Here is a 26213-nt window from a genome sequence, read left to right as displayed (position 1 = left end):
AGATTAACAGACCCTGTAGAACTGCAGCAAAACCTGTGCCACAAAGGGGTCTTAGCCTCTTTTTTTAAGAGCAGCTGAATGTGGTTACTTTTAGCATTTATTTCTTTTCCATTCTGGCTAGTAAAAGGTATTTATCAGTCATAGTAGCAATGAGCATCAAAGACAGGGATCATGAACATCTCGCAAGAGGAGAGGCAGCCTCTGGGACCTACCAGCAGCAACTGGCTGCTTCTCATCAGCCTGTTGCACAGACAGTTTTAAAATGCAATATTGCTCAAATTAAGAGGATCTTGTCAAATAAACACACTCGACAAATCAATGTCCAGAAGGACTCAGGTCCAATACTAGAAGAATTGCTAATTCAGGACTTCCACTTGCGTAGGCTTTGGGTGTATTTTGTACAGGGAAGCCAGAAACAGACTGTGCAGCCTTCAACCTCCTGGTTGTCCCCATAATGCTGTGAGGAACCAGCTGATGCCTCTATCAATGGTTTGGCACTCACAGATAAAGGTGCCCAGTGAGTTTCGCTGCCCAAGTAAAACCTTAGAACATCTCCACATCCCACTACCTCTGCAAATGATCCATAAAACAGCCAGGGTGATTCAGACCATTCGTCTCCAGCTCTTCTGCAGGATCAAGATCTTACTCCTCATTGACAAGGGAATTTGAGGGCTACGGTCTGGGAAAGCTCCACCTCAGGAGTCACTGCCTTGGAGAGGTGAGACTCCACTGACTTAAGATCAGCTGAGGCACCCAACCCATGCAACACCCTGTCCTACAACAAAACCATGCCTACAAATAACCGACCAGATGGAGCAAACGCCAAGGTCAATGCATTGCTGGAGCCCTTCAGCACAGGTGGAAAGGCATATTTGCTCAGGGATTAACTGCCCATGTCTCCTCTGACCACACAGGGCACTACCAAGACCCTGCCATGCTACTAGTGGTGGCACACCATTCCTTCAGCTGAGTTTGACTCCCCTGTAGCAGTACGGCAGGAGACCCAGCACCACTACAGGAAAAAAAAACCTCTTCCCTGCTGCACTGCCCAACACATCCCTCCAAAGAAGCACTTGGTGATAACATTGCCACATGGCTGACCCAACAACCTTCCCAGCACAAAGCTAAACCAGCTCCAGCTCAAAAGCAATGGCACAAAAGCAAGCAGCACCCCAGCATCAGGGCACCCAGAGCAGGATCAAAAGCTTGGTCCAAGCACATGCCAGGTGCAAACACCCCAGCACCCTCCTGCCAAGGGACTGCTTTCATTTCTGCCCTTAAAAAGGCATAACACCCTATAGACCTTAAAGAGCCAAGGATAAAGAATGTACCACTTACCTCCAGTGTTGGAAGACTATGTCTGTTCCAGGAAGGAGAAGAAACCACATTTGGAGGTCACCAAGAGACTACCCAGGAAAAAAGAAAAGGGTTGTGGCCATCCTGTTTTTATGGGGTCTGGGGCAATGAGCAAACACCAGCAGCTGTGGGTGTGGGCACAAGAGAGACTCATTGGGTCGTCAGCAAAACCAACGATGCCCAGCTGCTCCTGCACACCCTGGCAGGTAAGTAATTGTTCTCTCCCTGATGTAAGTGCCCTCCACCCACAGCCCCCCAAGGGCTGCTCCCAGTGCCAACTTGCAGTCACTGAATATTTCCCAGGTTCAAACTTAGTTTGGGTGATTGCACAGGGAAAGCTTCAGCTGAGCTTTGCAAGGGTCCAGTGTGGAGTTCAATAGCTTGCAAGTCCTAAAGCTTCTTTACTGGGTCCTAATGATTACAGTAAGGTATCAAAGGGGAGGAGTGAGACAGAAAAGAATACTTTATGCCTTATTTCATTGCCTCACCATAAAATCCTTTTTTATTCCCTTTAAAGCCTTGCTGTCAACTGAAATAAAACTCCCTATTTATTCTTGGGGAAGTACATGAGTAATAAAAAAAGAAAAATTAAGTACAATCAGTGGATTGAACAAGGGAAACCCCAAAGTTAACCCTCAAATTTCAACCCACAAAAACCCTTTTGCTGATGTAGACCCAGAACGGAGCTGGAAGGTGCCCAACCAGCCCAGCTGCGCTGCAAATGAAGAGTTAAGGGAAATCCACAGCACAGGAACCACAGCTTCCGTGGGCACTGGGACGAGGTCTTTTGTGGGTGGCATAAAAGCAAATTACAATGTTCACCCTTGGTGCTACTTTGTCCAAAACATGGAAGAAGCCAGTAGAAAGCGGAAAATGGCACTGCTGCATCCATGTGTACAAGTGAGGAGGACAAGGAAGAAGGCAGCAGCTGGCTTGGCATGTGAATGCAAAACCTTCTGGGAGGTGGTGGGAAATGCTGGGAAAGAGAAAAGGGAACAGGGAGAAGAAACTCAGTTAAAATGACTGTGGTATTAACAAAAATCTCTTTAAAAAACCTCAAGATATAAAACGGCCTCTTGACCAACTGTGTGAAAGTGATACAGTGAGTGATGTAGGTGGTATGGCAGGACACACCAAATCTAAGCCGAAGGGGATAAAAAAAAAAACCCTGCAAAGCTCTTGAAAGCTGGCTTTAAACAATAGTGACATGTTTTGACACCGTTCCCTGACAACAATGGCTGTAACACAAACAAAAATTCGTGATGTCAAGTATTAATACTGATGCTGCATGAACTCAGCCAATGTGGTCCCAATTAAATATCAAGCATGGTTATAATTTGAAAAACGACTGCGGAAATGTCATTGCGACATTCCCTGCTCGTGTCTCTCCCCAGCGTACACCGCAGGTCTGTGCATTTCCCCGGTGGGATGCGGTCCCCACCTTCCCCATCCTCGCTCACGGCTGCCGTAGGTACAGCAAGTCCGGTTGCCTAAATGCGTGACCCTGACCCGCATCAGGAGGGCTTTTTAAGTTGATGTCCTATTTTACTCTGAGTTTTGAGCCATTGACCAGGTCTCATTGCATGTTTTTCTCTGCAAAGATGAAGGCTAAAAAAACACCTTCTGTAACATCAAAAGTGGAGGTGCTTCTGCAGTCACTGGGCTCGAGAGGCCGGGACTTTATGAAAATCAAATGTACAGGGATTTGTAATACAACTCTGAGACTTGGCAACACTAGCCGCTGGCAATAAATAACTTCAGTAGCCAAGCAAAGCCAGACAACATCCAACCTGCCCACATGCTAGCACATGGGTGCTACGGTGCTGACAGCAACGAAGCTCAGGCAGAAGTCAGCAAAGTGCCTGATTTATCCAGGATTTCCAGAGAGTAAATTAGCCGAGACAAGCTCATTTGACCAGGACTTCTGGCTGCAACTGCTCCTAAGAGCAAATACATTCTTCCCAAATAATTCTCTCTCGGTTAATTGCCTAGGCGACAGACTGGGACATCTACAGGACAAATCTGCATGCAACTCGTGCAACTCACCTCTGCCTTATTTCAAGTTGCTGAAGAGGTTCCCAAAATTCAGGCCATGCTATGGTGTCTCCAACTGAGGATCCACCCAACCATGAGTTGTCCAAAACCACCATTTGTTTCTCAACCATCAAACATGCCCGGGAGATACCAAAGTCACAGACAACCCCTGTGCAAGGCTGATAACGCAAACTGGTCCTATTGGGCAGCTTTTAGGGCCACGGTCTATTCTGCTCTTCCCGTCAGCACTGATACCCATTGATTTGCACAAACATGAACATGCACGCTCATCTTCACGATGTCCCCATCATGTTTTGTGTTATCAGAGCGATCAGAGAGTCCTGAGCGAGAACAGCTATGGGAGATTTTCCTCTCACCTTCTCCATTTGCTCCCTGGCTCTCAAACAGTCCTCATTTACCCTCCTCTTAGAGACAACTGCAGCCTTCCAGCAACTAATTTATTGTTTTTCTAAGGGTCCTGGCTGAGATGGGAGACAGTGGAAACGCCCCCTGACTGCAGAGCACCCGAGGAGACACTGCTGCAGACTTCAGTCCGGGGTGGGAGGGAAAAAAAGACAATTAAACCCCCCCCCTATAATGCAAATACTTTATTATCAATGAGTGACCGGTATTAGCTTTTTGCCTGGGTATTAATAATATTTCAAAAAACCATACATCAAAATTAGGGCTTTCTCCTATTTTTGCTGTATAATTTTTCTTTTTAAAAAAAATCTGTATTGAAAGAATTATATAAGCCAAAGTGCATCTTCTGTTTTTTGTCCATATACACATTGCACCATACATAAATAATTACATTGTAAAAATGACTCCATAATTACAAGTATAATATATATTTTCATATAATATATAAAACTTTATATTAAATCTAGGTAGATGATATTTGGGATAGTCTGTGTCATTTTTTTTCTTTTTCCTTTTGTCAGAGGCTGACCGTTATCGATTGTTACTGAGTAAAATCTCCAGCCAACAAGGACACGATGTGATAAACTGTCTTGAGTAACATGGCCCCCAGCCTTTGGCGAAGCTAATCCGCACGCTGTTCGGGTCGTAGGGCCCGTCTGCGTAATCCAGATCGGCCGTGTGCTGCAAGAGGCAGGACTTCTCGTAGTCGAACACCTTGATGGAATAGCCCGGCATCACCTTGCGCACTATCAAAGTCCTACAGTTGGGGATGTCCAGTGTCGGGGAGTTGACGAAGATGGGATGCTCGCTGCGGTTGTACGCCCACACACCGTCCGGTTCTTTGCTAAGTAAAATCCCGTAGCCGATTTTACTTCGAGTCCTTCTCACAGTCTCGCTCCTGTTTTCCAGGTTTAGCTGTCCGAGGCAGAAGCCGTTTCCTTGAGGTAGGTCATAAAATATACTGACAGACTGTTCGTACACTGTGTAGAGGCGGCCAACGCGCGTCCGGTGCTCCCAATAGGCCACGTTGCACCAATGGCTCCTCTTCACGGCATCGGGTGACGTACTGGCATCTGTGGGGGAAAGCAGAGGAGAAGTCAGGGTTTGCTGTGACCACCTGGGAAAAGACAGGTATGGAGGGTAAGCAAATGGCTCTTCCCACCCATTATCTTTGCTCACGGGGGAACCAAACTCGTGTTCAGCCCAAAACTTGTGTTCAACCCAAAGCCCACCTTCAATCCAAACCTCATGCTAAACCCAAAGCCCGTCTTCAATTATGTCAAATGCTGCCAAGAAAGAAGGCTCAAGCAAAAACTGGTGACCCAACAGGCCACCCACCAGCTCCCGTGCAGCTCCATGCCTCTTTTTCTAATTTAATCTTCAATCCTGTGTCCAGCAGCCAGGACCCTTTCTACTCAAGATATGTGCATTTCTACCACCAAGAGCGGCATGGATACTGTACCACTACAACAACTCAGCCACCCCTGAGCTTGGCAGGTCCCCAAGCTCCTCTAGCACTGCTGTGGTGGTGTATCCCCATTTTCAAAGGCCAACTTGTGTCCATGAAGTGCCTGGATGACTGACCCGACAGTTATCTCTGCTATGTAACATTCTTTGACAGCGACGCTGATGTTCCCACAGAGAGCATGAAATCTGAGGAGGCATTTCATGCCAAGGGGGACTAGTTGCTATGAACTATACACGTCCTCCTACAAAGCCATTGGAACTCTCTCCAGGACAATAAGTAACGTCTCTTCTTTCTAGGAATTACATTTAAGAAAGACAGGAGGGATGCAGACTGCCAGAAACCTGTGTAAGTTATGATGTCTCCAGAAGGAAGATGGGAACTCTCAGTCATAGAAGAGCCCTGAAGAGGGCAAATTAACCTCTCGCTGAACATCATTCCTGCTCCTACCGCACCATTTAACAGAAAACAACCCTGGGATTTCAAGCAAGGAGCTCTGCTTCAAGCCAGCCCTGCTCTGTGCCCGGCATTAAGCTCCCTGACAATATATCACGCGCCCGCGGCCTGCTGACCCCTCTGCCTTCGTGCCATCATGTCCGATTAACTCGCACGCGGGGTGATGCCATTATTTTGCTTCAGAGACCCTATTGACGCACCGGATTTCAAGCACAGCCTACAGCCCTGTTTCTTTTCGGGCTCAAATTACCTCGGAGGGGAACGGGCTCTCCTCCCCATTAACAATCTTTGAATTAAGCTGCTTTGTTAGAGTTTAACTTGAGTTGTAACTATACAAATTTAAGGGGAGGGAGATGGGGAGAAAGAGGGTAATTGGGCAAGCGGGGAGGCAGCGGGGAGGCAGCGGGGCCAGCAGGATGCCCTTTGCTGTGGGCAATGCTCATCGTCTTGCAGCAACCCCTTCACCCATCACAGGTCTAAACCACCCCAAAAATGCCAGATTGGCCCCTTCTTCCCCCATCATCTCTTTAAATGATTTTTAGGACCCAGCATCGCAGCCAACAGCCCCTTTTTGGTTTGATGCACATTTTATCCAGAACTGTGAAGGAAACCCCACAGCAATTAGACACTTCAACCCCACAGGAAAATGAATCACCATTTCCCTGCATTTATGGCAAACCTCCATGGAAGAGTGAGCCAAGAGCTTCATGCCCCCTGATACTGGAGGTGATGTCCTGGGCCTCCTAAAGGCATGGGAAAAGCCTTGTTGAACACAACTGGGTGAGATGCACCCCTTAAATTCAGAATTAGACCCTTGGTCGGAGCAACGGCAGCATCCTGGAGCCAGGTGAGGCAAACTTGGGTTTCTTTCTCCCAAGGACCAGGTCCTGTAGCTCAGCCACAGCCCTTGTGGTGGGGTAGGACACTCCACCATGTACCAGTGACACCAATGGGTCTTTGGTTTCCGTGCTTCTGAGCCATCCTCAGTGGAAACTACTCAGAATCACTCTGTAGTGAGCTCATCCTAATGCTGCACTCTGCTAATGACAAAAAACCAGTAAAACCAAAGGTTTTTCCCCATTCTTACTCTTTGGCCAATAACTGTATTTCCTTTGCCGTCTCAAATGACCCTCCTGCACCTGCATCTCCAGCAGTTAAACAGACAACTCGACATGCTCCAAAAGGGCATTGACCTCATCAGCAAGTGCATGATGGACGTGTTGTACCCAGGCACATCATTAAATACTGACAGCTGGACTTGACTATCTCATGATGCCTTGCAAAGCACCAGCCATGTGAACATGAGGTTTTAGGGATAGAAGAGAGGATTCAAATGTAAATCTGGGTTAGATCCACTCCCAGCTGCCTTATGCCAATGTGATCCACTAAGGTCTCCACCAGGAACAGAAACTTTGATGAAATAGGTGATAAAAAGTTTCAGAACCTCTTTGCATTATTTCTACAGCAGTTGAAAAAGCGATGTTAACCAAGTTTATGGCATTAACACAAATCTGACCCAAACAGTCTTATCTAATTGAATGTTACTGAAGCAAGTCCATCCTTAGCTGCATCTGTACAAACCCCTGAAATCAACAACTTGGCGCGGACAAAAATTGTTTGACATTCTCTGGTGACATCCTTTGGTCTACCACCATGCAGACTGTCAGCACATTTTGCTCTTTAAAATGCACTATGGCAAATAATTCCATGTTTTCTTTTAAGAGGTGAAACAAGAGGTAGTTCATAGATGATGAAAATGGCATGACAGCAGAAAGAAGAGGCACTGAGCAATGGAGCTTCATCTGCAGGTACATCTTCCACAGTGTCCAGTTTCCAGTCATCTTTACCCTGGCACATCACCCAGTTGAGATGCTCGCAGTGCCTTTCCAAAACTCTTTCAAACACTAGACTTTGCTGCTATCCCACTCAAGTGATGCTGGGGGGGCTACAGACAAGCTCAGAGCTTTTCATCTGCCGGGCCCGGAGGCTGGTAGCAATTACTGAGCTCTGCATCTGTTTAACCTCCCAACCTCCAGAAAGCCCTGCATGCCCATTAGCTAAGTTGGTTTTGTTATTACATTTTTTTAGAAACTATCACTCAGCCCCCAAATTTGCCTTACAGGCTAAGAATGGGACAACTTCAAAACTCACGTTTCCCCATCAGCTGAATTAATTAGGGGAATAGTCAGCAATGAACATTTCAATAGCTTATTGCTATTGAGTTTCCCATGGCTTATTACAAATCAACACATCTAGTCAGGAAAAGCAGGAGGAAACCAGCGTCTACTCTACAAGAACATCGCGCTTTAGGTGACACCATCCCTGGTGCCATCTCTGCTTTCCAGGAACTGGCAAATATTTTGGCAAAGTCATCAATCTACAAATATACTGAAAACAGGAGAAGGTTTTTTTGTACCTCCTGCTTTCATGCATCTGGAACAGCCTTACTAAGATCACTTCCATGCAATTTATGACACGGGCTTCAGTCCATCTATACACGCACGCATCTCAGGGGGTGAAATCCCCCCTGCCAATGTGCTTCTCATCTCTCTCGCCCCGTCACAGCTCTGGTGCAGCAGTGACAGCTCTGCCAGCTCAAAGCACCCCTGGAGATGTCCTGTGCTCCTTCAAACGGGAGAGGACGTGGGTTTTAGGTAACTGCACATCAAGCAACTAAAAGTTTCCTTTCCACCCTGCTTTTCCTGGCCAAGGGTGAAGAAAGGCTTTAAAAGCCACCCACCAGCTACAAAAGCAACCTGTCTGTGGCCCGCAGGCATATAAAATACTCTGAAAGGAGACAGTTAAAGGCTCATCTCAAAAGCCTCTGCCTCCGGAAAGCTTTTGGCAGGGTCCCTCTTGTCCCCCAGCACCATCCATCGCTGCCACCCTTGCCGGCTGCCTCACTCCCCGTGCCGCAGTGCGTTCCCTTTGCCTTCTTTTATCTCCCGGCGCACTCAACCAAATCCTGAAGAGATGAACTCATCTCACAGCCCTGACATAAAGCAAGCACTTTAGCAAGCCCCTAATACAAGGGGGCCTGCGCTGTGTCTTATCCCCTGCCAAGTATTAGTTTCGCCTCCAGCTATTAGCCACTACCACTCAGCAGACAGCAGGGGCGGCCGGCAGAAAAGCATGTCCTCTGCCTTTTAAATAAATATTCCATTTTTTCCTCCTCTTTTCCACCCTGCCCTTTATGCACAGACAAGAAAATCCACTTTTTTCCTCTCTCTTTCCTACCCCCCTCCCCTTTCTGCTGGAACAGAGGCAGGCTTGTTAGCTTTCTTTTTGAAGAAAGAAAAATATTTTAGTCCTGCAGAGCCTCCCTCGATGGTGCACGCCGCATTTTTAACAACTATCATTGTAGGCAGCTACAACTTCTAACAGCTACATTTAGGCTGGCGTCAGGGCTATCTCTTCCATCAAAGCCACCTTTATCGATCAGATGGACGGGCTGAAACTCTGCCTCTTGTTTACTCGTTCCGCCAAGTCGCCGTTTCCTCCGCTGCAGCGATGCCTCGCAGCAGTCATATCCAAAAGGAAATTCAAACAATTTAAGATAAAAAAACAAGATAGGAAGCAAGACGGAGAATCAAAACCAGAATGTAACAGGAAAAGAGTCTTGCATGGCTCAGGCAGAAGGAATATGGGTACAGGAATAAATGCAAAGAGCAAATACTGTAAATCCTCATGGCATTAGCAGCGCTGCTGCTTTCACTCCCTGCAGTGTGGAGGTAAAGAAAATAACTTGAGGTTTTAGCTTATGTATGCTTTGACAGTGCTTGATGCTGGTAAAGTTCAAAGCAGTGCATTAAAAGAAAAAAGAAAGATGCTTTTTTTCCAAAACAAAAAAGCTGCACAGTCCCACTGCTTGATGTTGCACTTAAAAGCAGGATGGAAAACATGGGCAGATCACAAAACACATGATTAGAATACCTCTGATTCATGCTTCGGCTCTTCCGAAGCCACCAAACCTCTTCTCAGCAGGTCAAACACCCCCCATGATATATGGCTGCAAGTAAGATCTTGCGGCGCAAGGAAACGAGGGTGAGAAGGGAAGTCTGCTGCAGTGCTTTGAGGAATATTCCCGTTTTTGCACGGACTCCTGAGGAAACAGTCACGAGTGGCGCCACGTTGTTTATCCAAGCAAAGCCCCCCGTGAGGAATGGGTGATGCCAGCCGCCCCCCTTCCCCACTTAACCCCAAACCACGCTCATGGGTTTTTCAAAACACGTTTAAGAGGCGCCCACAGGGAAGACCATGCCTACGAAGAAAAAAAAGCACTGCGTGCTCTGAACGTGATGAGGACTCCAATGCACATCTGGGCACCTGAAGAGATGAAGTGGGATATTCAAAAGCATCCCCACGAGTCAGCCCACACCCCCATTTTCATGTCGCACCCTCCCGTACTGCTGCATCTAACGCTCCTCTGGCCATGGAGCTTTCTCAATGCCCAAAGTCTTTCTTCAGTTTTATTCTTTAAACTCTGTAAGATACATCCTCAGTCTTTTTTTCTCCCCTCTGCCGTAGCACAGACACATGCTTACACTACCCAACATGCAGGAACGTGGAAGTAGGATGGTTATAGCCATACACAGGTCACCGTGTACAAGGTCCAGATAAAAATCCCTGTGCAAAGAACACGCACATTTCCCAAAAATCTTTTAACAGTTCACCAGGGAGCCATCGGTTAAAATAATCCCCCATTAATACCCTTAGAAACAAGCCCCCGGGTAAGGAAGGGGTTAAAACTTTCTACAGCAGAAATGGAATTTTTATGGCCCTGAAAAAAAAAAAAATTAATTGTCAATCTGCCCTAGCAAAGCTCACAGCCATTTTCGTTAAGCCAATATACTTAAAATACCTCTGCCTTACAAGTTTCAGCTGGAATGCATCACTGCAGCCCACCGAGAGCCCCTGCACTGCAACCACCCCCGGCACGAGACCCTGCCCGCACGGGTTGGGGAGAAGTTGAGCGTTGCCCCCAGCACGGGGCTCCCCCATGCAGACCCCCTGGGGACACAGGGCCACAAAGCGGCCACCATCTGTCTGTCCATCCCTACTGGGAGTGGTGGGGTGGGACTCTAAAGGCACCGTGCCACCCTTGGAGGAGCTGCAGCCCTTGGCGAGCCACATCTCAGCCGGTAGCCGCTTTGTCAGCCCATGGGAGTGCCCCGACGTCTGCTCCACCATATATTAAGGCAACAACCCAAGTCCACCAGCAAATGAATGGAGGAGGCTGGGCAGGACCTGAGCTGCCGTCCTGAGATGGGCCTGGGGACACTGGAAGAGCAGAGGCAGCAGGAGGTTCTCCATGCTGTCCCCCAGCAAAAGCCAGGGAAAAGTCCTGATGAGGACGAGGGCAGTCCATTTTAATAATCACTTCTTCGTTTCTCTAATGAAGCAAGCAGCTGTGTGTTAGAGCAGGACAACGGGCTTGTGCAAGGAGACGGCAGCTGGGTGCAAGCAGGAGGTTGAAGAACCCTAGGCTTCTTCCTGGACCTTTTTCTTAAGGCCCAGAATCAACTGAGGATCCTTCAGTGTCCCAGCTTTGACCAAGACAAACTTGCTCCCTGATTCCTAGAGGCCCTGAAAAGCTGTCACCAGCTCCCGAGCTGATGACCGAGGTCAGCCATAGGGACAGCAGTCTAGACCTTCCCCATGCTGCAGAGCATCCAACTCTCTCCAGGCTGCAGGTTTGCTTCGCTGAGAGACATAAAGATTCAGCCCAGCTCATGCCTCAATTATAAAATGAATGTGATTTCATATTACAATTAATCTGGTGTCACTACTGTGGTGCAAAAGGCTCCCAACTCCTCCAACCCCAGTGCAGTTCCTGGCACGCTCCTCACGTTGGACGTGGCTGTTGTGCAGCTACAGAGACCAGTTCAGCTCACTCATCCAGCAAAAACCAGCATCAAAGAAGGCACCGCGGACAGCCGAAAAGAGCCCTCGCTGCCACCATACCCACCATGAAGGATGCACCTTCCTCCTCCTCATCCACCTCCAGCCTTTACCTTGGAGCAGAGCTCTGGTGCTCCCCAGCCTCCTTCCATGAGCCAATTTAATTTGTTAACCCAGTAGATGATTAACTCAGAAGAACACTTGCACTGGGTTAATTAATTAAATTAGTTCAAAAAAGGGTCTGACGGGCAACAGAGCCGGTGGAGAGGCGCGTGGAGAGGCCTGGGGGAAAAGGGGGACATTTCCATGGCAGCCCAAGAAACAAAAGCAACACAGGACAGGAGCCAATGCCAAGAATTAGGATGAAAACAATTTTCTCTGCATAAAAGAAACCACTCTGCAAAATCATCAGCTCATGCTCATTTTTTTTATAGCCTTCAAAGAAAAACACGCACCACGTTTAGTTCTGCCTGGAAATTTGTAAGCCATCATCAGTTAGCTTATTTTCAAGCTAAAATCAAGGAGTTTGTTTCTAATGTACCGTCTCTGGCCATTAAATACACAGTCCAGAGCATGATTTTAAGGTATTTTAGCAGGTCTAATGTACCTTCTCTGGCCATTAAATATGAAGCCCAGAACATGATTTTAAGGTATTTTAGCAGGTTTTTTTTCCAGCTCCCCTGCATGGTTTACAAAGGTCTTTTCAGCCAAGGGTGAAAAGTCCTAGAAAGTAAGAAAACTGGAAAAGCCCAACTCAGGTATTTTTCACTGACATTTTTATGCGTTACTTCTAAAGGCCAATGTTTTCAGAGATTTAGGTGATTTTCCTTTTATTATTTTGAGTCGAGCAGTCTCTATATAGTCTCAGCTTCCCTTGCACACAGCTTTTGCAGGCACATTCATCGCTCCTAAGTTCCTGGGCTGTGCATGTAACCGCTTTATACCTGGCGCGTACAAGTCAACACAACAATGTAAATACATCTTCAAAAGGAGCCCCAAACATAACCACCTGCGTTGGCTGCCAATTATGAAAGCACCAGGCCTGTCATCAACCAGAATTTGGCTGAGACTTCTCTGCTGTTGGAAACCAGCCCTGGGTAAGTCCAAGCCTGGCAAAATCCCGGGGTCGCGCTCGGTACCTCCCTGAGCACCCACAGCATCCTCGGCTGCCCGGATGTGGGTGCCCCCGCCCCACGCCCCAACCAGCCGAAAAAATGGGGAGAGAAATGAGCTGGTGAAAGGCACGGGCGATAAGATCAGAGGGGAAGGTCTCCACCAACTGATTTTCCATAAAATAGGAGGTTTGCTGAAAATCCTCCGAGCACTGTCTAGTTGGGGTTGGCTTTTTTCTCTGCCTCCCGCTGCCAGCTGGGCAAGGCACCGACTGCACACTGAGGAAGGGGGAAGCCTCATTCCCCAAGTGCCCTCTGCAGGGCAGGACTGCAAGGGTGGGGGATGCTGGGACAAAAATATGGGGGTAAAAAAATCCCCTTTTTTCATTTTTAGGCTGAGAACTCTCATGTTTTCAGCTCCTCTGGACAACTATGTATGCAGTCCCCCCCCTTTTTTTATTCCCAGAGCCTGAAAAACACTCCGAATCTGGGAGAAATCACCCCATAAATCACCCGATGGCAGATTTTCCTTTTAGCCGCCGCTGCTACAACGTCCAATGCTCCCTTCCCTGCGCCGCTCCCGCCTGGCACTGCGCCAGCCCTCGCTATTAATTAATCCGGGGGCCGCCTGCTGCAATCCTGGCTACGCCAACCGCATCCGACTTGGGCTGGGCTGGTGGGCAGAAGTTGGGCCGGCCTAATCCCGCGGGACCTCCTGAGCTCTCCTCTCCCTTTCGAAGCCGTTTCGGCTTTGGGGAGCGATTTTGGGTGCTCTTAGACATCTCGACTGATGCCCTCGGGGAGGGAAATAATCTGCTCAATGGCCAGCACTGCAGCAAGTCGGAGCACCCCGCAAGTGGAGGAGAGACTCTGGAAACTGGTGTAAATAAACAATAGTTTTTGGTCATAGAGAAGTTTTGGCTGTGTGCTTCCAAGCATTTTTAAAAGCAGAAACAAAATTAGGTTGTCCCTCTGAAAAGAAACAGGACTAACACCCCTTTCCACCTCCATCACGCCTCTTGCGCAGAGCACGTCGGGTGCCGGACTTGGCTCCTGGCTGAGCCTGGGAATCACCCTACTGCAGGGTGACGGTCCAGAGGAGGAACGCTCGGGCTGTAACTGAACCAAACCCTGCCTGGTTCGCACCGGCATTAAACAAAGGGGTTTCTGCTGGGGTGGAAGGGACACTGAGGTGATGGGGTTGTTTTGGGAACCCAGATGCTGAGCTGGTTAGAATGTCGCCAAGGCAGCTGCAGAGATGCCTCTGAAGATGTTCGAGCCTCCCTGCGCTTGCCAAGAGCATCGGGGCGTCCCCGGCGGCAGCAGGACCACTAACCCAGCACAGGACACATGTCCCTCCAGAGGACACACCTTCTCCAGAGAAAAGCAGGAGATCAAAAATTGTAAAAAAAGGCCTTTCCTCCTCCAACTGTTAGATAATACGAGGGCATTGATCTCCTCTGAACAAAGAGGGCTGTCCTGCAAAGGCCACAAAGCCAGGCAGCACACCGTCACCTACTCACACTGCTCTCGGCACAGCCCCAACCCCAAATTACAACTCCCTCCGGTAACACCCAAAATTTGGCATTTCCAGAAGGTGAATGCTCAGCGGTTCCCCTCCACTAGGCCTCCTTCAGATGTCCCAGGCTAGTCATGCAAAACCTGCTCCCCAAAAATGCCAGCAAAGCTGGAAACTTTGGGCTTAAAAAAACCTTGCACAGGACACGGGAAACAAAGCAGGCTGTGACTGCAGCGGCTTTGCCACGCTTTTCTATTTTTACTATCCAGAAAACGAGCGGAGATGCTTCCCTGAGTGGAAAAAAAAATCAAAGCAAAACCAAATAAAACGTCACCGTTGGATATACTTTGAGAGCCCGCAGTCGTGCTCCAGCCCGAGCCGTTCCCTCCAGAGCAAGAACGAAGGCAGCCTTGCCCCGCTATCGCACCTCTATTGGATTTACGACTGAGAACCAGCCGTGGTGTTTTGGAGCCGGAGGCAGACAATGTGAGAAGCAGCGAGAGGGCTGAAAAAACCCAAGGCCACCCTGATTTCTCTGAGGTGAGGACGCCGCGCAGCCACGAGCAGCATCCTCGAGAGAAGACCGAGGCGCTGGAGACACATGTCTGTCGGCTCCATGCCAATACCACTGCAAATATCAAGGACTGTGAAAGCTTTAGGAAACTATCACCAACCTGGAAAACAAGCTGTGATGGAGGAGTGCTGGGCTGGGGGGGCTCCCCAGGGGCCCCACGTAGGAGCCTATCAAATGTGTTTCTCCATACGGGCTGGGAATGAGCTGTTTTGCTCCTCCCTGGCCAGCTGGGTGCAGAGTCCGGTCCCTGGCAGCCACGAGACCCCAGCCTGGGGTCTCTGGGAGAACAAAAAGGGCTTTCATCCCAAACCCACGCCAGTACCCAGAGCGGCTGTGGGTTCCCCATCCCAACCCATCCCCTGCTCCCCAAAAAAGGCTCCGCCTCATGCCTCCCCTGGCCCGACAATTCTCCCCAGCATCCTTAGAAAAGGCTTTTTTTCCAGCACGATGTCAGTGCCCTCACATATATGGGAAGCAGGCGGGGTTTGAGAGTAAAATGGAAACTCAGGCTTTGCTCTTGCTGGCCAAAGCCCAAGATCCTTGTCCTGATAAAGCCCTCCCCGAGACTCGCTGTCTGAGCAAGCCCCACAAGATGGGGAGCCACGGCTCCGCGGTCACCACCCCACGTCACACCGCCTGCGGTTGCTTCAAGTCCTCTCTCGTGGTGGATTTGACCAAGTTTTACAGGGAATTAACGGATTTTGGGTGCCAGCGTGACCTTTGCAAGGAAACAATCCCCCTGGTGTGCAAGCCAGTTTGGTCACGTTAAAGGGATAAACCTGTATGGGGAGGCCCCGGGGCTCATATCTGTTGGAGGGAATTAAAAGCGATGGGGATGGAGTCCGTATGCCGTGTGAGCAGCCGAGGGAAGAGCCCAGCGGCGGGCGGCTGGCGAGGCAGGCCCCCGGTCCTGCAGCGCTGCTGGGGAGCAGGGGGACGGCTCCTGCCCCCCGGCTTGCACACACATGCACGTCTGCACGGCCGCAGCCGGGCCGGGAGGAACGTGCAGAGGGCTGTGTGCATGCGTGTGCACCCACACACGCCAGATTTTCCGATAGCTAGTTCATGTATTTATGTGTAAACATTTTCTGGGTCTATTCCAGCCCTTACTCCAAGCAAGCAGCTCGCTCCACTGACAACTGCTTGTGGCCAGCATCCATGGGTTCTTACTCCCTCTTAAAGCAAAGACTAAACAATGACTTAAGCATCTTGGGATTTAAGCCCCAGAGTTGGTCCCTCACATTCCCCGTGGAAGCAGTGAGGATGCCGCGCTGGCAGTTTCTGCTTTGCAGGAGGACTCACACCACCGTGAATGTGGTGGATGCTAACCCTTGTGCCATGGTGGATGCACTTGGAGAGGCCTCCTGGCCCTTCTTCTGTAGAATCCATAAATCAGCAACCCAGAGATGTGGCACAGGGCATGCATCTCTGCTAGCCTGGGATAAGATCACCCCCAAAGGCCAAACATATCATGCGTTATTTCTATACACGCTGGAATGGTGCTGTAAATCTATTTAAGTTCAGATAAACAGCAAGAAAACTTGTGCAAGGGATAAGCAGGGGATGGGGGATGAAAACCAATGTATTTGCACAAAATCCACAACATTTGCAAGCATCGCTGCAGCCCAGTGAGGCAGCGACGTGTGGCCTCCGAAAGTCCCCGAAAGCATCTTCACAATAATCTCCCAGATGACAAAATTCCTAACCCTGTATTTGCACATGGAGAGTGGAGGTGACTCATGCTAATTACCCTCCCTGGCCAAGGAGGACTTGTTTTCATTTCTAAAAACCACAGTTTCTTATAAAAAAAGGGGGGGCAAAAAAAGGAAAATACCAAAATACACACGAAACTCCATGGGATGCATCCTGTCTTGCTGCACTAATACAAATCCCAGACACCCCGATACTCCAGCTTCACTCGGGATGTTCAACGAGAAAAGGATTAATGAGTTAAAGCACAGACACAGCCAGAGACACAGGGCAGAGACGCTGCCACCGTTAGCTCTGGGTCTCCTGATTTCCAGTAACATTCATTCAATGTAACCCAGCTAAAATAATTTGTGGGTGTATGAGCAGAGCTCAGGAAGGGTCTTCGTTCAGATTAAAAATGCTTCCACCTTTCTTGGACAAGCTCTCATCTTGCTTACAGGGCAGCTGAAATTTAAAGCTAAAAATAACCTTTTCAGGACTGGCCTATGCAGGGCTCGTGGTTGCAACTCCTCCACGAGACGTTTCGGGGTGGGGGGGTGGGAATGCACAGGCTGCAGTTATAAACTCTGCAAATTAAGTACCGAAGTAAACGACTTTCCCGTCGAGAGGAAAATGGGAAGGAGAGCAGGTCGGGCTCTTTGTATATCAAGGACAGGGAGATTAATGGAGCATGTGAACGCTTCGCTGTGGCTAACGAGCTCAAGACTGCACACCCTGAACACAGCCGAGCGCTAAGAGAAACGTCAAATTCTTCCCCTCCCCTCAAGGGAAATTGGTTTTAAAAAATAAAGCAAGGCATATTGGGGGGAAATACGCCTGATATTATACATTAAAAGGGCAGCCTGTCAACAGCCTAAAAGAGACTCATTTCTCTTCTCTGTTCTGCTATAGGTCATATATATATATATAAAATGTCCACATGGATGCAAGGAACCCCCCTGCAAGAAACCTGAAGAATAACTGAGTGTGAAATCAGGGTCTGATATTTTGCAGAAACACATTCACAAAGCTCCAGTGGGCACCACGGTTCCCACTTTGGACAACTTTTGCTCATTATTGCAACATTTCTGACTATTTCTGATGGGGCTGTGGATGATGTGGAAGCCTCATCGTTCAACCCCCATATTTGCATGGTACAAACAAACAAATGCTATCGATGTTATAAACTCTGTCAAGTTCCTGCACTAGAATCCTTAAATTGTTAAAAATAGGAAAGAAACTGCACAGTTCACATATTTTATAAAGCTGGGTTAAATCAACATCTGCAAAAAATATCCCTGTTAAACGAAATAGCAGGATTTCATTAAGTAAATTGCAAGTTGGCAAAAATTCTGAAAGAAAGGGAAAAAGCCACAGCCAGCCCCGTAATTTAAACCTTATTTTAACTGTGACAGCATGACTGCGAGGCTGCATTTCCAAACGAAAAAATAAAGTCTGAAAAAAAAAAAAGTACCTGTTCCCCCCGTTGCCCACCTCAGCGCACCACGGTGTCTGCAGTCGTTACGCTGATTTGCTCTTCCCCAGGGAGATGAAGAGGGAGTGGGACCTGCTCCCGGCCCTGCATCCTCTGTATCAAACCCACCAGATCTGCAAAATCCAGGATCTCCCACCACGGGGAGCACCAGGATGCCTGCGCGGCTGCAGGGGGTGATGGGGGACAATGTCTGTGGAGCTTGTGTACACCCCCGTGGGTCTGTAGCCCATGAGTCCGAGCCAGAGTTGAGCAAGCCCTTTGCCCAGAGGCCTAGCAGCTGAAAGCTGGGATTAGATGGCCGTGGGGCTGGGAAACAGCTCAGTCCGGGCAACACTTCATCACTTTCTGTATTTTAAACACATCCTGCTCCCCTGCACAAGACCGGGAGCCAGTCAGGGGCTGGCACCTGGGGAAGGGCTGGTGGCTCCTACCCCATCACCGTGCAGGCAGCGCGGTCCTCGTGGGTGCCCGTCAGGTCTGGGTGCTGCGGGGGTGGGGGGTCAGGTGGCAGCAACGGGGCTCCTGGCTTGGATATCCCAAAGAAGTCCCTGAAGGGACAGGATATGTCCTGCTACCGAGCAGGTCGGCGGTGCTCACCCGCAGGGAGATGCTTTCGGGGTTTCCTTTGGGACTGGCATTTTAGGGCGGTCATGGCACCACAGGCACAAACTTGGGGTGCAACGCCACCTCCAGCCCGAGCTTCAGGGCTAACCTTGGCCAGGAGGTGTGGCCGCCCCCGGCATCGCCTGGGGCAGGCAGGGGGCAGGCAGGGGGCAGGCAGGGAGCCGGCAGGGAGCAGGCAGGGCATCGCCTGCCCTTCCAGCCAGTTTTCCAAACCTGCCAAGCACCTTTCCCGCTGGGGGTGGCTCAGGCGGGCTGTGCTCATCCCACAGCACCGGCCAAAAGCCTCTGCAGGAGTCGTCCCTACAGGGGACAGGCACAGGCACTGCCCAGCTGGGTGGGCTCCCACTGTGGGGACACCCCACACCCCAGAGGGCACTATCCTCCAAGGCCACCTCCTCCAGGGTAACACCCAGCACTGGGCACTTGGGATCCAAATATTAGCTCCCAAATTACAGTAATTACAATTTCCCACCCAAAAGCTCTGTTGTCCCAGGGAAATCACCTGGAAGCAGCATTCTGGGATCAGTAAAATCTCTCATCCAGCACATACTGAAGCTGTTTGCTTTGAAAATAATTGCAAAACCTCAAAAAAAAAACAACCCCTAAAAACAACTGGTCCGATATGCAAACTCAGAGCTGAAGAGGAGACCTTTAACAGAAAGACCCATTATTTGCTTACAACGTTCTGGCTTTGCTATTTTTCCTGGCACTTACGACGCCCGAGTTATTTTGAAAGGCTGTTTGCTGCATACAGAGCCGAGAAAACAGCGATCCCATTTCCTTTCCGCTCTAAACATCCGTTTGCCGTGCAAGCAGAAGGGGAAAAAAAAAAACCCAAAAAACCAAAACAACCAACCCCGTGCATTTCAGGAAGTGCAAAGAAAGGGGCGGTGGGTGCCAACGGGGAGGAGAGCAGGCAGGCACCCACCCTGCACAAGCCAGCTCAGCAAGGTTTTCACCTACTGCCATCCCAGGGGGCATCCGTGTCCATACCCAAGCAAGAAATTGAAGCTGCACAGGCACCTCGGAGGCATGCTAAGGGCAGAGCATTGCTGGAACGTTGCAAAATTGAATTTGGGAACAAAAAGAAAGGTGCTTGTCCTGGAGCAAGTGCAAGGCAGAGCAGGCAACAAGCCCTGCCTGCTGCCAAAGCTCATCCCAAGTCACGTCCAGCCACACGGCGCAAGTCATCTCAGCCCCCAGCAGCACGCAGGATGCTGTAGGGGTGAAGGACTGGATAATCAGAGAAACTGCAAGGGCAGGGTAGAAGTGCTACAGATGCTCATGCCTCCCCCAAAACCACCATGCAACGACTGCTTGTGTCTTGGACGCCCTGCGTGCCAGAAGGGGTGCCCATGTCCAACCAGCCACCTACAAATCATGACGCCAGCACCACCTGAACCCCCGAACCTTGCAACGGGAGCCCCCAAGGCCGCAAGTCATAAAACAAACCCTGCACGGGGACAAGGTCTTGCACGTGCAGTGGATGCATCTCCAGTAAGGTGCCTCCCGCCAGCGCTGGTGGCTGTGGCCATCACACCTCCCAGTTTGGGGGTACACATGTGCCACCCCCAGGACTCTTGCTGTCCTTGCCACCATCTCCTCCCGGCAACACTTTCCACCCTTTGGTGTGCTAAGGGCCAGTTCAACGTCATGTTCCTAAATTTCCTGGCTTTTGAGGATACAAGCCAGGTCATTAACATTATTTATAGGTTCCTGTGTATGAGTTTCCATTTGTTTGTCTGCTTAAAAACAGTTAGGTCAAAAAAAAAAAAGAAATTCCTGGAGATCCGACAGTTAAAAAAAAACCCCATGTCCACAGTCTGATGGACCTAAAGGATCAGCAGCTCCTTTAGAGACATAACTGTTTCCTTAAATGCTTATTGTGTAAATATTTAAGCTACTTTATAAAATTTTTACAATGTACTTTAGGAAGCATAAATCTCCCCATCAGAGCACGGCAGGCCATCGCAGCGGTGCACGCTTAGACGGCTTTAAGAACACAAACAGGGACATTTCCAACGCTAATGCTGGACCCCAGGGGCCCTAAGGTCACAATCTTACGGAAATAATTACTAAGCTGATCCCCTTCATTCACCCCAAAATGACTCATTGCAGTAAGTGTAACTCCAGCATCACTGTTTTCTAAAAAATATCTATTTACTCCATAGTGGATGGCATTACGGATAGAAGCCCTGAGATTTTTCTCTTTGCAGTGCAGCGCAGCACCAGATTTAATGTCATACAGGCAAAAAGCATGTAAGTCTAAAATCATCCACTAATACGCATCCATTTCAAGAATTAAATGATTTTTGGTTTTTTCCCTTCCCAAATGCCATGTGGCAAGTTTGGAACAAAGCCTAATTCGTTACAGCCCACTTCTGCATCCCTCACCGGTACAGCTGACTGCAACCAAACCAGCACCAACCATCCGCCGCAGCCGCTCTCGCGGGTGCTGTTTGGAGAGATGCGCTGCTCAGAGGTGAATATTCCCTTGCATTAGAAAAAAAAGGATGTTCTTGACTGACGCATCTGTACACAGGGTGGTTTCCATATGGAAAGCCGTGAAGCTTTATGAGATTTGCTTGGACACGGTGTTTCCCAGCTCCAATTCTTCAAAATAAACGCAGATCTTCCTATCTAACGCAGGAAATAACATGTTTAGCAGTTTTTCCCAGCATGGTTTCTTTACTATAATTTAGGTGCGTTTGAGGCAACAACAACAACAAATGGAAATGGGGAACTGGAAGTTTATTCCCTTTGCAAAGCACAGCTTTCTGTTGTATATGATGAAGTGCAAAGAAAGTCCGGAAAAAACTTGGATGGGAGTTCAAACACTGATGCTTTAAAGATGGAAGTGTGCTCTTCGATTAAATGTTTAAATAAGGTTTTCTCATACTAAATCATTTAAACATTTTCACATTCTCTGCATTTCTAGAAGCGCTGTTCACTTTTTATTTATTGTCATAACCCAGTGCCCTCAGCAAGCGACCACAGCTATTTGAGGCAACCTGCTTTCTAAAGAAAAAGTTCTTGCAGGACAGTAAAAATTCATGATGAGCAAGGTAGCCCAACTCTTATTCTCCAATCCACACTTATTCTCCAACCACCATCATATTTTCCTCTTTTTCTTACAAATAAATTCTTCCACACTGCACGTGGGGACAGCCAGGTTCTGCTCCAAGTATTGACCAGAGTAACTCAACTGACTTCACCATGGGTGTATTTAGACAGCTGTAACTCAGAGCAGAAATTGGCCTGGGCGTTCAAATTGTCTTTTTTAGAAATGCTCGGGCCGTTCCAGTCTGCCGTCAGTGATGAAGTCAGCCTTACTCATCCGAACACAGAGTACGGCTCTACCATCAGCATCAGAAAAGAGCTCCAACGAGCTTAAAATTTGGTGTGCGATTCCTTCTTTTAATGATAAAACTGCATCCGCTGGAAGGATCCGGCCAGATATATTTTGGCCATCCCTTGCTTCCCAGCGATTGTGTCTCACCAAGGTCATTTTAATGCTTGCAGACAACAGTGATGGCAAAGAAACCAGCGCCCTGCTCCCACCATGATATAAGATGCTGGGAAAGCTCTGAAGTGACTACAGAGCCACGCTCAGATCACGGAGACCTGGGATGTCTCATTCACTGCGGTGCCCGTCTAAAGTCCTTAAGTTTGTTGAAGAGGTACAGCTCTTGCAGCCATGAAGCACAACGCTCAAGCCCCGTGATGCGACGAAGCTCCAACCTGCCTTCTCCCAGCCTATGCCACAAAGCTTAAACAAATGGCTAATTATAAGGAGATCCAGAATAAATGGGGATAAACTTGCCATGAGTCAATTCAGAAGAGAAAGGCTGGAAAGGTTTTAATCACAAGGCAATGCAGCAGTAGCAGAGGAATAGAAATACAAATTTCTTTTAAGACAGAGCTTGATAAACATAATGCGGTGTCCAAAGGCACAACGCAACCGGGCTAAGTCACGCAGCATGCTGTTACCAGCCCTTATGTTCTTTCTTCCTTGTAAATCCATCATTAAAGAAAAAAAACAACAACCCAGACCCAAGGGGACATTAGTCTTCATGAATCCCGAGTCCTGCTCAATGTTCAGGGTACCCTGATGGTTTCATCCCTGCTGTACTCCACTGAACCTCTCCCCACGAGCTCGCAGGGCTGTTTAGTTAGCGCATCCCAGTATAAAACTCCTTATTTATTTTGGCACTATTCACTTAGAAGGCCCTAAAACCCAAATAAAGTCCATTCCCCTTTCTGTGTATCTCCAGCTATTGACACTGCTCATGACCAATTTGCAAAACCAAACAAACGCGCGTTGTGTAATGGAGCTGGAAAAACAATCAGGAAGGGGCTGGAGATCTGCTCGCAGGTTCCCGCGGGGAAGGCTGGAAGGGGCGGCAGCCCAGGAAAAGATTACAAGAAATTAAACTTTTACTCTGATAACAACAGGCGCTATTTTCTGCCCATGACATCATGCTCCCAACCGCTATTAAACAATGGAGATAGTCCAGTGCTGGTTGAAGTCGCGGAGAACTTTGCTGTTCATTTCAGTGGCCAGCGTGGTACGTTTCCCTGTTTTAAAACTAATTTTTGTTTTTAATTTCATGTGCCTCACAACCACCCAAATCCCCTCCGCTGGCTCCACTGACATGAGGATAAATCATGGCATCCCAGGTCCATGCGAGCAAGCCCAGACCTTCGCGGCTGCACTCCCCAGCAGCAAACGATAAGAAATAAGCACTTTTGGGGCACAACTTATCAGACTTTTAGCCTCCACCCTTACAGAGAAGAACTGCGCTCTACAAGTGGCTTTCTTCTCTCTATTGGCTGCAGTTAAGTATCTAGAAGAGCAGCTCAGACATGGACATTTGTATTAATATACCATAAAGTGTGAGGATTGCTACCCAGACAGCACCAAAATGGCCCCAAAATTGTCAGAGCTCTTTAAGCACACATAAAAGCAACTCCTCACTAAGGTTATTCAAATCTTATGGGTAATGTGTCATCCTTGTAGGTTACTCTGGATGTGAAATCAAGCTGGAAATGGGAATACATTAGTGGATGCTTCTACCTAATGACACAAGGCTGATGTGTAATTGGTGGCGTTTAGCTGCACCTGCATAACTAAAGGATGGCCTGAGAATTTGGTATTTTTCAGTATTGCTAAGAACAAAGCACACTCCCACGCCTTGAAGACGGTAAATGAGATAGCCTGATGATCTTTTACAGCTACAGCCTGCATGCTCCAGCTTTGCAAAAATCAAAGTGGCCGACATAAGACTGAACAGACTATTTAGAGGAACCAGGGGTTGAAGAAGCACGATGCTGTGGGGTGCAGAGATAGTAGATTTACAACTCATATTCATGCATCCCCTACCCCAGAATCAATTTTGAAAAACAAGAGCTGCCACTAACATCTCTTGCAGCTTGAAGGACCCTGTGATGGCCAAACTCAGGCTGCCGCTGAACAAACACCCCTCCCAGCCACGAAGGGGCCTCTGCAACCGCAGAAAAAGGGTTTCCTCTCGTGTGCAATGTAAAAGGTAGAGCATCAATTCTTTGCTAAGGAAGACAAAAATAAGCCCTGCTTGCACCCTCCCTGATGCACATCCTTGTGCCGCTTCACAGCGCAGAGACGCAGTAGAGGACGGGGCGAGCGATGCACAGCCCGCACGCCTTCCCCAGCAAGAGCCCGGTCCCAGCCAAACTCACCTGGTTTCAGGTTTCCTTACAAACCCCGAAACATAAATATGCTCCTAATTCTGCTGGTGAAGCTGAGCCAAGTTTCTGGCAGGGCTGCTTATGGAATTGAAACAAGGGGAAAAAAAACACAGCGGTTTTGACCCAAAACCAAGATCTCCCCCCCCCACTTGGCACTTCCCACTGCCTCTTATTTTGTCTCAAAACTCAGGGCTCAAACACCCTCTTTTGGGAAGGGGTGGGATTTTCAGAGCCCTGCGAGACAGCCAGCTCCCCACCTGACACTGGACATCTTGATGGACGTGTACTACAGCAGCCAGCACTTCTCCAGTGCAAGGACGAGGCAATCACAGCTTTTTACGCAGCAGAAACCCCACAAGAGTGGGAGACCGTTCCTAATGCCTCGCTGCAAATCCCATCCATGCCCAGAGACGAGCGCTTGCAACGGCAGCAGTCGGAGGCTGCACACAAATATAGCTGCAGGCATCTTTCCGACTGCTGCAAAGTCAAGTTTAAAAGCAGGATGTTTGGCTCAGCTGCTCTTCCCTCAAATAAACACCCACAACCTTACTCAAAACAGAGAGGCACTGCTCTGGGAGTACTCAAGTCGCCTTATTTCCAAAAACCCAGCCTTGATTTTCTCATCACCCCGTTTGCAGAGAACTGCTAGGTTGAGCTGGCCAGAGAATTCGTGTTTCTGAAGCTCTGAAATGCTGAACTGTTGAGAATTTCTCCCTGCATCACAGTCAGCTTCATCTCACCAGAGGAAAATAATCCAAGGTTATCAGCGTGACCTTGATACTTCAAAAGCCTGGGTCTGCATATAAAGCTTGGTGCTGCCTTTGTAGCACCAATTCAAGCCAGTCTGGAGACCGCAGAAGTCTCCAGCCGTGTACGGCTCTGCACCACGCACAGCAGCGGCACCGGAGCATCACGCCGAGGAGATGCCGTCCCATCCCTGTACCGTCAGTTAGGACGGGATAAAGATACAGCCCTCTGGAAAACCATTTCTGTGGCCTGCATGTTACACGACTTACACAATATTTCAGCTTATTCACATGACACAAGCATTCAATGCAACTTTAAGGGAGAAATAAGTAATGAAAGCCCCAGGATAAGCCTGTGCTGTTTCCTTCAGGTGAATGCACTCACACAGGCACTGGGGAAAGGCTCTTTTCCACCTTTAGGGCAATAAACCACCACCGCTCCTGTTTGCGGCTCCCTTTGCCATCCGCAAGGCTCGACCGAAGGGTGCTGCCTTGTGTGGCCGGCAGAAAACCCTGCCTGGATGAGGAGCCCAAGCCAAGACGTTAATCCTGATGTACGTTTTAGCTACAACCCCAAGTCTTCCAGTTTGTGCTGCCTGCACCAACTGGGCACTGAAGGATGAACGTGAGCAGGCATTTTTGGTACTTAACGAAGCAGACAGATGTGAGTTGTTGATGGTTTAACCAATTTCACTTGCAGTTAAATCCTCAACTTGCTTGCCTGCCTTGGAAACATCCTCTGAAGGCCTAAGACCTTCCCAGGTGTCTGAACAGGGTGGAAAACATGGCTCGACATCCCAGCGGAGGCTTCCCGTGCTCAACACGCCACAAGCACTCAAACCCAGGGATCTGCACTGAGCCAGCCTGACCCGCAGAAGAGCCTGAGAAACAAATAAGCACCATGTCTTAACAAACCTCTAATCAAAGCAAGCTTGTGCTGCGATGGCCGGAGGCGGCCGAGCCATGGCAGCGAGCCGCAAAGCCGTGCAGCGCATCCCGGTCCTCCCTCCGCACCACCCGCACGGGTACCCAGGCGATGCTCCGACGTGGGACGGCTCAGAAGCCAGCCCAAAACCCCAGGCGTAAAAACAC

At 48.9% G+C, this 26213-nt stretch overlaps 1 protein-coding gene across 1 annotated transcript in view; it reads right to left on the bottom strand.

The window, feature by feature from the left end:
* Positions 1 to 3983: 3983 nt before the first annotated feature.
* SMAD6 (SMAD family member 6) overlaps positions 3984 to 26213 on the bottom strand; it is a 44682-nt gene continuing 22452 nt past the window's right edge. The window contains exon 4 of the mRNA XM_075100769.1: positions 3984 to 4886. Within this exon, the coding sequence (XP_074956870.1) occupies positions 4345 to 4886 (542 nt within the window). The 3' untranslated portion in view covers positions 3984 to 4344. The remainder of the gene's footprint in view (positions 4887 to 26213) is intronic.

This window comes from Phalacrocorax aristotelis, chromosome 7 (genome assembly GCF_949628215.1).
Source record: "Phalacrocorax aristotelis chromosome 7, bGulAri2.1, whole genome shotgun sequence".
NCBI lineage: Eukaryota > Metazoa > Chordata > Aves > Suliformes > Phalacrocoracidae > Phalacrocorax > Phalacrocorax aristotelis.
The sequence above is the reverse complement of the archived record's forward strand: the minus strand, read 5'-3'. Positions and strand labels throughout refer to the sequence as shown.